Source organism: Pseudopipra pipra, chromosome 7, assembly GCF_036250125.1.
Source record: "Pseudopipra pipra isolate bDixPip1 chromosome 7, bDixPip1.hap1, whole genome shotgun sequence".
Classification (NCBI taxonomy): domain Eukaryota; kingdom Metazoa; phylum Chordata; class Aves; order Passeriformes; family Pipridae; genus Pseudopipra; species Pseudopipra pipra.
Genome location: NC_087555.1, coordinates 14,488,383 through 14,503,585, shown reverse-complemented (window position 1 = coordinate 14,503,585; position 15,203 = coordinate 14,488,383). Strand labels below are relative to the sequence as shown.

The 15,203-nt window shown below is 36.3% G+C and overlaps 1 protein-coding gene across 5 annotated transcripts in view; it reads left to right on the top strand.

Annotated features, from left to right (window-relative positions):
- NBEAL1 (neurobeachin like 1) overlaps positions 1–15,203 on the top strand; it is an 85,166-nt gene that overhangs the window by 7,466 nt on the left and 62,497 nt on the right. For all 5 annotated transcript variants that reach the window (XM_064660662.1, XM_064660663.1, XM_064660664.1 and 2 more), the window contains one exon: positions 12,000–12,091. In XM_064660662.1, coding sequence (XP_064516732.1) covers positions 12,000–12,091 — 92 coding nt within the window. The remainder of the gene's footprint in view (positions 1–11,999; positions 12,092–15,203) is intronic.

The window sequence follows — 15,203 nt, the reverse complement described above, 5'->3', positions numbered from 1 at the left end:
TACTGGTGTCCAGCATGAGGTTAGAATTCCCTCATGTCTATGGGTTTATGGATTAGTGCTTTACAGAATTGGTGAGAAACATCCATTTCTGAATGTGCCAACAAATGTTTTTCAGATCAAGCTTTTACTGACACAAAAGAATCAAGTGTCTCTTAAATGGAATGATTTATCACAAAGCTAGAAACACAGCCTTCTGGGTCTGTGTGTTGATGTGCTAATATAAGAGTGAATTTAACAAACTCTGGGCTGTTGTGTGGTATCTGAGTTATGGCACTTTGACCTTGAGTAGTTTGGCAGATCTGGGGATGGCATGTGTCCTGATAAAAGAATATTGCAGAATTGACTCAAAGATGCAGCATGTTTGTGCTGATTACTGAAATGGCAGAAAGGCTTGCCAGCTGCCCATGGAACAGCACTGTAGCTTAATGCCTGAATCCAAATGCTGTCAATAGATACTGTTAAAATATTTACAGGCTTCAGAAAGGTTAAACAGCTGCTATAGAAGAGAGAAGAGCTTCCCTAATTACTGAACTTTTCTTGCTGAAGGATATATATGTAAGTAGGGAAAAAAACCAAAACATACACATCTCAGCAGTCCAGATAAGCATCTTTTTTTCCTTAAAAGCAATTTGTTCAGGCCTAGCTTTTCTACTTTATCTTCTACTAAATGGGGAGGCTGCTGTGAAGGACGATGGGTGATGCAACAGGAAACACTGAGAAATTAAAGCTATACTTGATTATTCTCCTCATAAACACTGTGTTAAGTTTGACATCTCAATAAGGCTTCTCCAGGCACCTGCAAATCTAAACATTAGCTGTGAGATGTCTATGCTGGTGAAATATTTGTATGTTGATGCATTCTCTGATGTTCAAAGCATTTACGATAATCTGTTTGTCTAATTTATGATTGAGGATTGCATTTGCCTATAGTAAGCAGTGGAAATAAGTGGCATTAAATAGTTGTTTGACCATTGAGTAACACTGCTAACTATGGCTATGTAAAACTAGGAATTAAATTTAACTTTAGGAATGGCTAATTATACTAATATGTAAATGCAGAACATATCTTAAAACAGAGAAGATATTTAAGATCCTAAATTCCAAAGGCTTTAAAGGTTTTTGAATGCTTTATTTGAAGGATATCTGAGGGAGGTACAAACAAAACCTCAAAAAAAAAAAAGGTTAAATACTACTCTTGCATAACACAAAGAGAGCATAAAATCAAATCAAATGGCAAACCTTTAATTATATAAACATAGCAATTTAACATAGAAAATACACTTTTATTTAAATAACCAGTCCTAGTAATTCCAGCTTTTAGGCTGAAAGAGGTGGGGGGCAGGGAGGAGCAGATAGGGATGAAGACAAATTTTTGAGGATGTATTTCCAAAGTCCGAATGAAAACGGTGAATTAGTTTGCTTTTAATTATTAATGTTGGGAGAATTGTAGTCTTTTTATTGCCAGTTACCATTCACCAGAATCTGTCTAAGAATCTACAGGTGTATCCCATAAGATGTTTAAAAACTGTTAAGAAAGTGAAGGCTGAGGTTGAAAAAGTAGCACTCACACTGGAAAGTAGAATTTGGCAAATGCCAGAAAAGTCTATAAAAAGCCAAGTGAAAATGAAGTAGTTTGAGTTTGACTTCTTGAATAAGATAGCAAGATTATTCTTTTAACATTAATAATAATTTTGGGAAAATATACCTTCCGTGGTTTACTGCCAAATTTCACTTATAATGTGGAAATAGAATTTAGTAACTGAACAGAGTTTTCAAAGTTACTGAAACTGATTCATAAAGCATCATGCCAAATGAGAAAATGCTTGGTTTCTGTGGAAGTGATAGAAATGTTCACCAACAGTATATGTTGGGCATTAGCCCAGAGTTTCCAGTGATGTAATCCTCACAAGTTTTGTAGAAAGTGGTTGTGGTAGTTGCAGGCTGCTCGTGAGTTGCCCTTCCAAGTCTGTCAAATGTTTGGCTAATGCACTCAATTATATAAAACCTGGTATTTGTTTACCTGTGCTTTGACTGAATTTAGGATTAGCTGGAATTAACAGTTTTCCTGATAAATGACTGGAGCCTCATGGGAACTGTAGGCTAAATGGCTTATCATGTACTGAAAAGCAAGGAGGAAAAAGGTTTTCTTTGATGTTCCTGTTTTTTTATATTAAGTAACAATTGTTGTTAGATCTGTAGTGTTCATATGTTTTAAAGGGCAAACTTGAAATTTGGGAAAGAAAATGATGAGAAGGATGCTCCTTTAGTATTTACTGTGTCTAATAACCCAAATTACAAAAAGAAGTCTCAAAAATGGCAAGGAGTCCAATGGTTCAGATGTGACTACATAAAATTTTTTCTCCACAGGACCATGCAGCATTCACAGTAGTGGGTGGGTAAAGCTCTTGGGAATAAAGCAGAATATAGAGAACAAGGGTGTTATTTGCAGGAATCTGATCTCATTATTTGCTTGTGCTAATTGTTTAAAAACCAAAGCAGCAGAAATGCAGTGGATGGCAAACAGCAGTTGCACAAGTAACGCATGTTCTGCTATGCCATAGTTTTTGAGGGTTTTCTTAAGCGTGCTTCTGAAAAGTAGATTTGGGGGGGTTAAATTATATACCTTCAGTGTATACCTTCAGTGCTGGACTGATTTGGTAGCATCATCTCCTTGGGTGGTAAGATTGATGGAGAGATAGACAACAGCAAAGGCATATAGAGCTTTTGGAAAACTCCATAAAAGAGTTTGGTGGAATAAACACCTGAAGAAAAGTACAAAGATCAGTGTTTACAGAGCCATTGTGCTGTCTACTCTCTTATATGGATCCAAATCATGGGTCATCTACCGCCACCACCTGCGACTCTTAGAACGCTTCCATCAACGCTGCCTCCGTACAATCCTAAACATCCACTGGTCAGATTTTGTGACCAACACATCTGTTCTAGAGCAAGCAGCAGTCACAAGCATTGAGGCCATGTTGCTGAGAACTCAGCTGTGTTGGGCAGGACACGTCTCAAGGATTAAAGACCACCGCCTCCCTAAGATCTTGCTTTATGGTGAACTTGCCACAGACTGCTGCAAGAGAGGAGCCCCAAAGAGGAGATACAAGAACTCCCTGAAACAACATCTCAGCCTTGGCCATATTGATCACCATAACTGGTCCACTCTGGCCTCCAATCGGGAGGTCTGGAGACACACCATCTGTAACGCTGCTGATGCTTTTGAGAACACCCACAGGATCCTCTCAAGGAGAAAAGACAACACAGAAAGAATCGTGTCCTGTCGACACCACCTAAGGAGTCTTTCCACTGCCTTTTGCAACCAGACTTGTCTATCTCATATTGGCCTTTTTAGCCACCAGCACGCTTGTAGCAAGTGTGGGTAGAGCCCTTCCCAAATCTTTGTTTGCGAAGCCCGGCCATGATACCTTCAGTGCGTAGTTCAGCTGCAGTACAATGTTCATGTAAGGCCTGATAAGACTGAGAAGACAAAACAAAACATTTAAATCCATAGCTAAAGATATAAAAACTTGTTTTAGTTAAATTTGGTGTGAAGTAATCACATGGCACTTTGAAACAAATACAAACCTTTTTTTGATAAGCTGTACACAAATTCTCAGTCTTTATGTGCTACAAGACATGACAATATTTAGCTGTTGTTATAGTGAAATAGCAGGCTGGTGGTTTACTGTTGGAGCACCATCCTGCTTCCTTTCTGTCAGAATTAAAATTGTATTGTCTCTCTCACTTAAAGTTAAAAACTTGAAGCAAAAGCTGACTGTATGTGTGTGGTGGCTAAAACTCAGCTTTTTTCTTATGTAAAACAATGGCATAACTTGGAGTTTCAAAGCTATTAAGAGTTAAAGTCTAAACCTTTCCTAATCTATAATTTGAATTTTCATTAAATTTAGGCTGATCTTGACACTATAGGTTTTTGACATCATGTTATTTTAGTTGCCTTTGAGTTATTTAGGATGGTTTTTGTTTCCTTAGGCTTAAAATACAGCTTCCACTGTGTCAACTTTGGGAAAAGTCAATGTTAATTGAATGTAATATGTCATAGTATGGTAAATTCCTGATAAGTGCCCTGTGTAGTGGACTCTGAAGGCTGAAATAGCATATGCCAGCTTGTGCATGGAACTTGCCTAGTGGTACTTTCTGTCCAGTGCAATGTAAAGACACTGAAGTCTGAGTTCAGCTTAACTAGATTCATCCCATGGATGGCATCAGTCACATGCCAGTTCCAAGCTACAAGGCTGTAATTGTGTTGTCATTCAAAAACCGTAACAAAAACAACAATAACAACAAAAAGGCAAGAGAAAGAAAAATAGAAGCTTTACTTCCATTTTAATAAGAAAATTCTTTCATTTTGTTTTTCCAGTTTTGTTGGAGATCTGACGTAAAAAGGAAAATGAGTAACAGTTCTCAGATGACTCTCTTTAACTTAAGGCAATAGTGGAAGATTATAAATATTTTTTGTTTGTTTTGAAAAGAGAAGAAATGAATTTTACTTAATGTTTTGAACTAAATTTTATCATGATTGGCAGCCATAGGTTTTATTTTGGTATAAATCTCTATGCTGAAGAGATTTTTTTAACTTGTCCCCAAATAATTGTTTCTATCATGATGCACTGCAATTTCCATTTATAAAACCACCCCATCCCTTTTTTCTTTTAATTCCGGAAATGTAACAGAATGCTTGTGTGAATTTTGAAAGAGGAGGTTTATAATTACTTGCCAGGAGCTTTGCTTCCTTTGGATCAGCTGGTTCAAAAATCAATGTTTTGATTAAAATGAAAAGTTGTGCCCAAAAGTGATTCCCTTGATAATTAGAACTGATTGATTGAATTTATCAAGGCAATTTAGCCAGTTTAAAATGGTTTACCTTGAAGTCTTTTACTAGTTCTAACTATAGTGTTGCTGCTGTAACCAAGCTTTTCATGTTTTATTTTGGCATTTTACAGATATGAAAGGTTCAAAAAAGTATAAGCACTACCGTATTTCAGAGTAAAGGCTGTTAGGAGTTCTCATGCTGGAAGTGTAGCCTTTTATCTCTGAAAACATGAAGAGAAAAAGCTCCCTTAAAACAAACCACCTAAGTCCCCAATGGATAGTTTATTTCAAACAGTATTGAGAAATGTTCTTCAATTCTGCATTATGCAGACTACTTCAGTTAATTTTAAGAGTAGTAAACTCACCAATGATCCAAAGGCTGTGTTTCATGTTTAATTTTCTAACATTACATTTTGTAGGTCTAGTTCAGCCTTGACACCAAGGGATTGTTCTTATTTTAAATAAAATGCTTGGGGATGGGGGATTAGTTACGATAATACCAGTGCCAGTGAGATTTTATGGTTGTGCTTCTAAGCTGAAATCCACTTTGAAGGTTGATTGACTGCTCCGCACAGGAGTCAGGCCGGGCTGGCTGTTTGATGCCTGCATGTTAAATTTAACGACTTCAAACAACTGTCTTGTCAAACAAGTCGGGTTTGTTTGAGGGTCGGACTCTAAACTGCCCTGCAGGGAATTTTTGCCTTTAGAGCATGGAATGTGACACTGCAAATAGCCTCGGGTGGATCCAGCTTTTGTTTTTAGCAACTAACACTTCCTGAACACAGCTATAAAATTGGACTGAGTTTTGCCCTTCCAGTTGTGTCTCTTTGCCTAAAGCCTTAGTAGAAATGAAAGTTACTGCTAAATCTAAAAGCAACACTTTATATAAATACATAAATAGTGTTGATTTGAAACCTTGAATAAATGTGCCAATATTCCATAGGCAGAGGGCTGAAGACTTTCAGTTTTCTGTTAAATGTTCTCATTTAATTTAGAGTAAGCTCTAAGACTTCAATACTAATTAGCTTGTTAATGAATTTAAAAAATGTTATACTGGAGCAAACATTTCTCGTGACCTTCTTGATAGGCAAAATGATTACTGACAACAAAATAGGATTGGATTTTTGCTGTTCATTTAATGAGTCTTCATAAAGACTGAAGAAAGCTATTGTAGTTTCTAGATAATCTAGTATATATATATATAATCTAGATAATCTAGTATATCAAAGACAAGAACCTGTCCCAAATTAGTGTAGATTTTGGTTATAGTTTCTTTTCACTTCATTGCCTTGGAAAATGTCCTGTCTGTCAGAAGGGCTTCAGAGTAGATCCATCCCTGCTATTGGCTTTGTTTCAGTGTTGTTAAATGCTGAAGTTTGTGTTAGCATTGAGAGCTTGTTTGCTAGTTTGCCAAGTCTAAGGAATGCCTTGCTAGAGTTTATACATTTATATTGCAAGTGTTAAAATCTTGGACTCCGTGGGAAACTTGCTAATTGTTTGGCACTGTTTAGTCCCAGTATTGCTGTGCATACTGTAGACCTGTACACTGTGTTTACCTGGCAAGTGTTTTGTTCTTTCTAGCATTGCACTCTGTTGAGAAACAAAACAAAAAAAAAGGGAACAACACTCTTCTGGATGTTTTGTGGGAGGCAGGTTTAGTGTGTTATGGTTTTGAGTGTGTTTTGAGGTTATTTTTGGTACCTGTTAGAAACACTACGCTGCTCAGGCCTGGCAGTCTTTCTTTCTTTCTAAAGAACTGTAACAATTATTACTGTGCCGAGAGTGTCTTAAAAAAAAAAAGGAGGCCTGAAGAGTGATGTGTCATTTTGCTGGGTTGTGTTTTTTTTTAATATTTGTTTTTCTTTTTAAAGAAAACCAGAGGTATTTAAGGAAGGGAAGGAACAAGGAAGTATTTTCACTTTTGTGTGTTCTGAGCTACATTTGATTTAATGGGAATAAAATACTTTTTTTTATTACTGCAGGTTTGAATGGCTGTCACAGGCCTTTATTATATAATATATTGAGCTCAGAAGTCCAAGCTTAGGCTCTATAAACTTGTGACAATCAACTAAAGAACTTTTTATTTTTTTTTTACTCTTTGATTCTTTATTTTTTTGGTTTTGTTTTGTTTTGTTTTTGTTTGTTTGTTTGTTTTGTGATATTTTTTTTTTTATTCTTAGATTTACACTTCTCTCACAATGACACCCTTAAGATAGCCTTGTTGAAACTCTAGTTGTTTCCATTTATTACTGTGAAGAGAAGTGGCTAACTTGAGTTTTGTCTTCTTGGATTTCAAGCCACGGAGAAATTATCTTCCAGAAGTTTCAAGGCATGCAGTTTCTATGTATGAATTATTATTCAGATAAGTTACAGAAATTTGTCTTGCACAAAAGCTAGGTAAGTTTCAGGTAAATAAATGAAAAGCTTAGGCTTGTGACTTAGAAAGCTTCAAGGTTTCAGAGATAAACATCTTCTTTTAGTAGTTGGAAAGTTGTGATGGGTGAAAGGTATTTTATTACCACACACATCTTCTTTCTGCTTTTACTGCTGTTGTACAAATCAAAAATTTCCTTCTTGATTTCTTGCTGATCTCATAGGGCATGTCTGCAGAGTGTGTGTGGTGGGGCTGGGAACAAATACCGGTCTCAAATGGGTTTATCACAGTTCAGCCTTGTGGTGTATTATCAAAACATACATTGCTTTGTAAGTTGTGCTTTAGAAGCGTGGTGCATCTTCAATCAGCACCACAGAAAACAATGTAGAGCTATTGTCTGACATACAGCCTCCAGCTACCTGTCTGCAGAATGATAGCAAAAGAGTAATTATTGAAGTGGGGAATAAGAAATATACTCCATAGGTTTTGCTGCTTCTACTGGTAGTAAGGATTCTGAGTGTTTGCTCTGGTGTGGCTAAGATACACTACTTCCTTAAGAGGACTGAGATATAATGGAGTAGCTAACTGTTTGCAGTGAATCCATTGTAGCTGGGGTTGCAGTTCAGTCATTTGTTGCCCTCAGTAGCAGCACAGATGTGAAGGATTGCCATACCCATGGGGTGCAGTCTTCTGCCACGTGATAACACAGATATTTGTTGTATTGCAACATGTACTGGCTTGGAAAGTTGTTCTGGCATTGAAGAACACAATGGTATTCATGCTAGAGTTAGGTCAGTTTGCGTTCTGCTGTTCATGTGGTTTACCACTTCTGTCATGAGAAAATAGAGGATAGTTGAAAAGGTGGGTGGAAAGAGAACTTAACAGGAACACAGTCTAAAATCCACTGAATTTAAACTGCAGATTAAATGGCAGCAGCTGACCTCAAAAATAATTCAGTTTAACCTAAAGATGCTGGATAGGATAATTGCATTGTACATAGAATCATGGTGCAAGACAACAGCTGATACACTCTATTACTGTTTGGTTTTATTACAAAATTAGAATTTTAAACCACTGTAAAATGACTGTTTTTCTCCTAAGCCACCATACTTCTGGTTTGGGAAAATATGAGGTGCATTTGACGCACATAAGCAGGTCTTAGGAAAGGTTGTATGTATTTAGCAGTGTTTTAGGATTGGACATTTTTGTGTATTTTGCCAAGGATAACATTTGCCATTTTCAGTTTTCTTTCTTAAATCTGCTTTAGTAAAATATAGCTTTCTTGCAGCTTTCAACAGGTGACTGGTGTATGGGATCTGGGCTGATTGCTGCTAATAAAAAAAAAGGAAAATTTGGGCCAGATTAAAAGTTTGAAAGCTGTTTTCTAACATTTTTGAAATCACTTATGTATCTTAATTGTAGCCAAACTCTTAAATATTGGGTCACTTTTTCCTGGAATGATGTACTCCTCGATCATAAGTCTTCATTTTTCTTCGTTTCTGGAAAGGTGGCATGCTTCTATTAGCTGGCTTATAATGGACACTTATTTCTTGGTGTTTCTTATGTTGCTAAGTTATACTGTTTACTTTATTGCCTTTGTGATTTTTAAAAAATTTTCTCTCCAAGTGATGTTGAGTTAGTGCTATTGCTTGGATGGAAATCTCTAGATTTGACTCAGAGAGCCAACTATTGCCTAAGCTGTTTTCTACTGGCATAGGCCAGTAGTGTTACCTGGTATTTTGATATCAAAACTGATTATTTTAATAACTTGGAATATTGCATAATTCATTGGCTGGCAGGGGATTGAAGTAGATGGGAGTTGGCTTAAATAGTGCCTGCAGGGAATGATCAAACAGTGCAGCAGCTCTTGATTTTTACCAGAACTGGGAGGACTGTTAGTGGCAAAGTGAATTAAGCAATGTGTCCACTACAGATAGGCAAAAACTTTGGACCTTTTTATAATGTGTGCCGCTTACTTTTGTCATCTGTGTAATTGCTTTTTCTTGCATGTTTTTCCTGCCAATGTTCTCCTATTCCTAGTCTGCACTGATAGCCTTGCAAAGGCATTGTAGTTTATAGATAAGGAAGCTTGAAACTGATTTGGACTCATGACCCCTGTGGGTCCCTTCCAATTTGGCATATTCTGTGATTTAGGCTATACCAGTAAAAAGGAGCAAGCAGACTTTGAATTTAATTTTGTGGTTTGCCCTACCCTTTCCCTTTTCTCATCCCTAACTTTTTGTTAAAGCAATTTTAAGTCAGATAATGATGTTATTTGCACATCTTCCTTCATGGTACCTGACTAAGAAAAACAAAGTTTTCTTACGCAAGTTTACCGTCAGCAATTAGCAATGAGCCTCAGCTGTGTCAACAAACAATTTTAATGTGGGAATATGAATAGAATCAATTTAGTATTTCATGTTGTATTTCAAGGAGAAGTTGCTCATGCCAAGCAAAACCAAAGCTACTCATTCCATAGGAAGAAAGTCAAATAAGTTGAGTTTTTGCACATGCATGGGCATTATCATTAGAGGCACAGCTACAAACACATGGCAATGTTTCTGTTCGTTACTTCCCCATGATTGCTATTGCCTTGTCCTTTGTAGCCTGAGCTATATTGTAATTACTAAAATTGTATCCTGGTTTTCCTTGTCTTTATGGTCCTGTGAAATAGCTTTCTTGTGGCTAAAGTAACGTGCTGTGAAATACAAGAAAGTTAACATTTTTAAAAAGCTATGAAATCTGAAGACGGCATCTTCTACTATTTTTAAATCATTCTTTTAGGAAAGTTTTACTTCTTGCCTAACTTTTGGGTTGATTTTCAATGTGTTTGATCTCTGAACCTCAGAAATATGTATTCTGTGGTCACCTGCTTGTGATAATCTGACATCCTCTGTATCTTAATGCAGTATCTTGGAAACCTTGAAATTATTCTTTACCTCAGCAGCTTCCTTCATTCTGTGTTTTGCAATTTCACGTTGAGGACAATTAATAGGTGTGTTTAAGATAGCTTAACCATTTGGTGGTTCAGTGCATTTTAAACATGAGAACAAGGCTACATTACACTTCCAGGACATAAGGCTTTTTTGACAAATTTTTAGCAGAAAAAGAAAGGGAGTGACTACTTAAATCATTGAAATGTGAATAAAAGCAGAGATGAGGAGAAGAAAGATTATGAAGGAAGGAGAGGTTGGGAATTAAGTGAAGAAGGGGAAATAAGACAATTAGGAAAAAATGAACAAGAAAATACAGTAAAGGCAGTGGAAGCAAATAATCAAACAAGAACTGTATCTAGCTGAGGGTTTTATTTGGCACCTGTTGTCACAATATCTGAACATATTTCATAGACATTAATAACGATTCTAAAGTAAATTGTGTCTGGGTGTTTCTGCCACTTCTTGTTTGAGTTATGGTGGTCTTTTGGGGCACAGAGAAGGGTAAAGTCTAGAGTGGGAAGGGGGTTCCCATGCTTTATAACTCCTGTACTTGCTGTGGAAAGGTGCTCTAAGAAAAGCTTTCAGATTCTGGATTTGCATGTTTATTTTATTCTGAGGTTGTTTGTTTTGTTTTCTGTTTTGCCTTAGGGTTTTTTTTTATATTTTATTATTATTTGTTTTGTTTTAATTCCACTTGAGGGTTCTTTCAGTTATTTTGCAGACAGGACTCTGTGTCACTCTTTCTTGCTGAGTCTTTCTTTTGCATTGACATTGCCCCAAAATATTGTGTGTCTGAGAGTTATTCACTCTTTGGTCTTAACTCTGCAGGGAAATAATCTGTTATTTGGGAACATCTGTGGTAATATAAAGGTAATAAGCAAAAGGGAGATGATACAGAAAAGGGAAAAGAGAAGGATGAATAAAAAGGTTTTCAACTTTTGCAAAATTTTATTAATTATGGAGTAGATTTACAAATAATTAATAATCTTCAATACTTTTGGCAAATACTTTAAAGCTTTTTTGAAAATGATTTGTGATATAGAATGTGGGCCTGCATGCATGTACAGTCCTTGTGGAGGAATATGTTAGCTATGGTCTGGCAGCTTATTTTTGAAAATTAAGCAGCTTGACTTTTAAAGGGAGTCTACCTCAAATGCATATTGACAGAATTTTCCTGTATGGTTTGTTGTGATCTATCTGTCCTCCCTCCTCAGGGCTGGAAACTGTGCCAGGGACTGCTGGTCCCAGAGTCTATGTGCTCTACTAGGAACAACTAGAAAGGAATTTAAATTTAAACGATCTGTTTTATAGATATCTGGTATACAAGTCACTGGTTCTGCATTGTCTTTTCGAACACCATCTGTCTCTAATCTGCTGCTAGCTACCATATTGACCTATTAATGAAGCAAAAAACAATTTGTTTCTTGATTAAGATTGCTGTTCAAGTTCTTATTTAATTTTATGAGCCATAAGGAGCATTGTCTACTAATATCTATGGTATCAAGACTAGAACACATAGTAGTGAGTTTGTAAAGCTGGTATGGATTACTTTGGAAGAGCAAGTGAAGATTGTTGGTGAGGGGAGAAGCTAAAATGCTTTGGTTGACCCTGGTACCAGGAAGAGGAGACACATAAACTATTTAATAGAGCAAGAATGTCAGATCAGCACCATGTGGCTGAAAATTTCAAAGGATACAGGTGGTCATTTTTTATTTTAGTTCTACAAAATGTGTATTCTTTCCTTTCTGCCAGTTGAAATGCATTAAATACAAGCTCTTCATTCCAGATAGTACTACTGAGTTGTTGATGGATGACCTTGAGTGCAATATTGCCTAATGTTCTCTTCTTCCTTACAGAAAGATCCAGACTACCTGAAGCTCTGGTTGGATAGTTTTGTTTCTAGCTATGAACAGTTTCTGGATGTGGACTTTGAGAAGCTGCCAACTAGGTATGTAGAATTACATGTTCATCTGTCCTTGATATCTGAAACAGACTTGGCTGAGAGCCCAGTCTTGTTCAAGGGCAATACTGCCTTTAAAGAAAAGAAAGATTTTTAGTTGTCAGGTGGCACTACCATTCATCTGAAGGTCAAGTTGGGTTAAGAATGATGAAACTAGGCAAATACTGGTATTTGCATTGTCTTGGGAGCTGGCATGAGTATGCCGTGTTCTTGTTTGTAGAAATATAATCACTATTCCTGGTTCATTTTTTTGAATAAACATTCATTAAATGTTGCATATGAAATAGTATTAGTGCTTGTTATCTGCATCATCAGTGACTGAAGAGAATCAAGATGTAAGTAAAGAGTTTTGTAATTTTATTTCAGGGTTTGCTTTAAGATTAACGATGAGATTAAATGCTTAATGAAAGATTTGCTTATCTTAGCTGGAAACTTTTTAAAATATGCACCAGTTATAGACTTTAAAGTGATTTCTTTGCATCCATGAAGACTTCACTTTAGGGTAAGAGTATTGCTGACTTCACTCATGTTGCTGACCAAAAGTTCTCACATATAATCATGAGATGCTATTGAAGTCTAATTTCAGAGTTTTATATTTAATATTTTAAATTTGTATGCCGTGTTATCATGATTGTGTTTTCATGTCTAACTTTGCAAATGAGGAATAGAAACTTAAGCACTGGATGTTTTCTCTTGCTTTTGAGATGCTTGGATGAACTAGGGGTTTTAAGAAAAAACAAAGGTTATGGGAATCAGAATTCATGAGCACTGGTGTCAGTATTATAGCTGATACCACTACTCATGTTTGAAAGCAAAGAATGGTGCTCCCTGCATGATGGCTGCAGTCCAAGCCCTGTTGAAATCAATGGAAATTCTTTAATGGGCTTTGGATCAGATCCTGTTTGAAGTGTAAGTGATAGCTTCTACTGTTACAAGGAAATGAAGAATGCTGCAACTGGATCTTGGTGGATAAAAGTTGGGATTCTCAGCCCTTTGTATTAAACTTTTCCTCATCATGCCTATATGAATGCAAAATATGTAATGCAATTACCAATAAGCAAGACCGTCAAATTAATTGTGTGCTCTTTCAAAAGATATCTTTTCTTTGCAGTGTCAAAAACGCATCTTACAGTGTTTAGTTGAGGAAAAGAGTTTATCCTTTAACACAGGTTATCTTTATGCTTTTTAATATTAAAATATGAAGGGGGAAGAGAAGAATGTCTTGGTACTTCGACTATAGGTGCTTTTCAGTTTATTTGTAGTTTAAGTGGCTTTTAGTTTATGTGTTCACGGGTCTTGGGTTGGGTTTTTTTCAGCAGCATAACAAACATGAAGCTTAGTTGTTGAGAACAATAGTAGCACCTTCATTGTGATAAATGATGACTTAGTGAGTGTAAAAATAATGTATTTTTCTGAGGTTAATGACAGGATTAGTGATTTAGTCTGAAAGAATAGAACCATGTGGATTTAGACTCATTTGTGGAACAGATGTAATGGAAAAGCATCAAAACAACATAGTGGTGAAGGCAAATCATTCCTGTGCTTTTATGGCTGGATTAAAAATAATACACTGAGAGCAGATATTAGAATGAACAAATAATTACAGTTTCTGCCCTTATTTACATTTGTGATATAATTAGGCACGTGGAAAATGGCATCTTTCTGAGGTTTGTCAGTTTGTATTGCAGGCATTCACATTGTAAAACTGATAATACTGGGCCCATTAAAAAGAAAAGTAGGTCAGTGTGGAACCACCAAATGCTGATTTCCAGTGACTTGTGGGGCCATCAGACCTTGTGGACTCATTTATTTTTTTTTTAACTTGATTGCTTATTAGACAACTAATTCTGTCTTTTGGTCTTGAAAAAATATATGATGCCAGCTAAAATGAGAAAGTGACTGAACTGATACTTTTTCTCCTTTCCTTTTTTTTTCCCCTTCTATAAATCTTGGTATGTTTTACAACTACATGCCTGCAAGACTTTGTGTACTGAAGGGCTAATGCCAGGAAATAATGAGAAACTGTGTGGAGAGAAGAAAGCTTGTACAGATTGCTGGACAAAACTAACCTTTTGGAAGACAGGCATAAAGTTTTGTGTCAATTTAAAACATGAAGAGTTTTTTAGCATCTAAGAAAATACCCCTTCAAAAATGTAAAGATTCTATTAGAGGTTTGGTTTTAGGATTTTTTTTCCTGAAAGAAGGACTCTTAATTGACATTGTTACTTGCTGATTTAACTCATAAGAGTATTTCTTCTATACGTTACAATATATTATTTCCCAAGATCTGCTTTGGAAATCTGAAAGATGCTATGCAGTGCAGAATTAGGAAACCTCTAAATACAGTGGATGAGTGTATGCAGTGGTATCATTTGATTGTGTGAGTAGAGCTTATACAGTTATGCAGCTTATAGGCTTATACAGCTACAGGTCTACCTGTATCTTTTATCTATATTTTTAAGTGAAATGGCTCCTTGATAGTGTTATTAATGATTTTGCTGAGAAGGTGAATATAGCTATGCTGACAGCTTTGAGCATTGAGCACAAAAGACCAGTGCACTGTCTGTTCTTTCCCTAAAAACACGTATTCATGTCATACGTATTTATCCTGTAAAGGATAAACCCTTTACCAGCTGGTGGGAAGATTTTTTTCTCCTCATTGAAAAAGAGGAATTGTCACTTGGTTTAACACTTTTAGAAATAGCAAAGGCATCCAGAGTGTTGTCATGTTCTTTTTCTGCTTTTGGTTTACATGATCTTGAGCAAAGGAGCTTACAGGAAGCTCATGCAAAGTACTATAGAAACCATATTTTGTTAACTTACTGACTTCATAAAAATGATGCAGGAATCATGATAGGAATGCTGATTACGTGGTTTCCTGATTGTTGAAAAGTAAAGCCTGGTTTTCTACAGCACTTTTTTCCCAAGTGCTTACTGCTGGTGAGGGAGTGGTCCCAGTGTGTGAGTTAGAGGTGTAATAGGTGCATACAATTTAGGGATAATTTAACTTCCTTTCAGACACCTGAGATAGCAGTTTGTATTGCTGCATAACCCTGTTAATGTAAGGAAGGAAATTGTAAATAAAAAGAACCCAAATGTG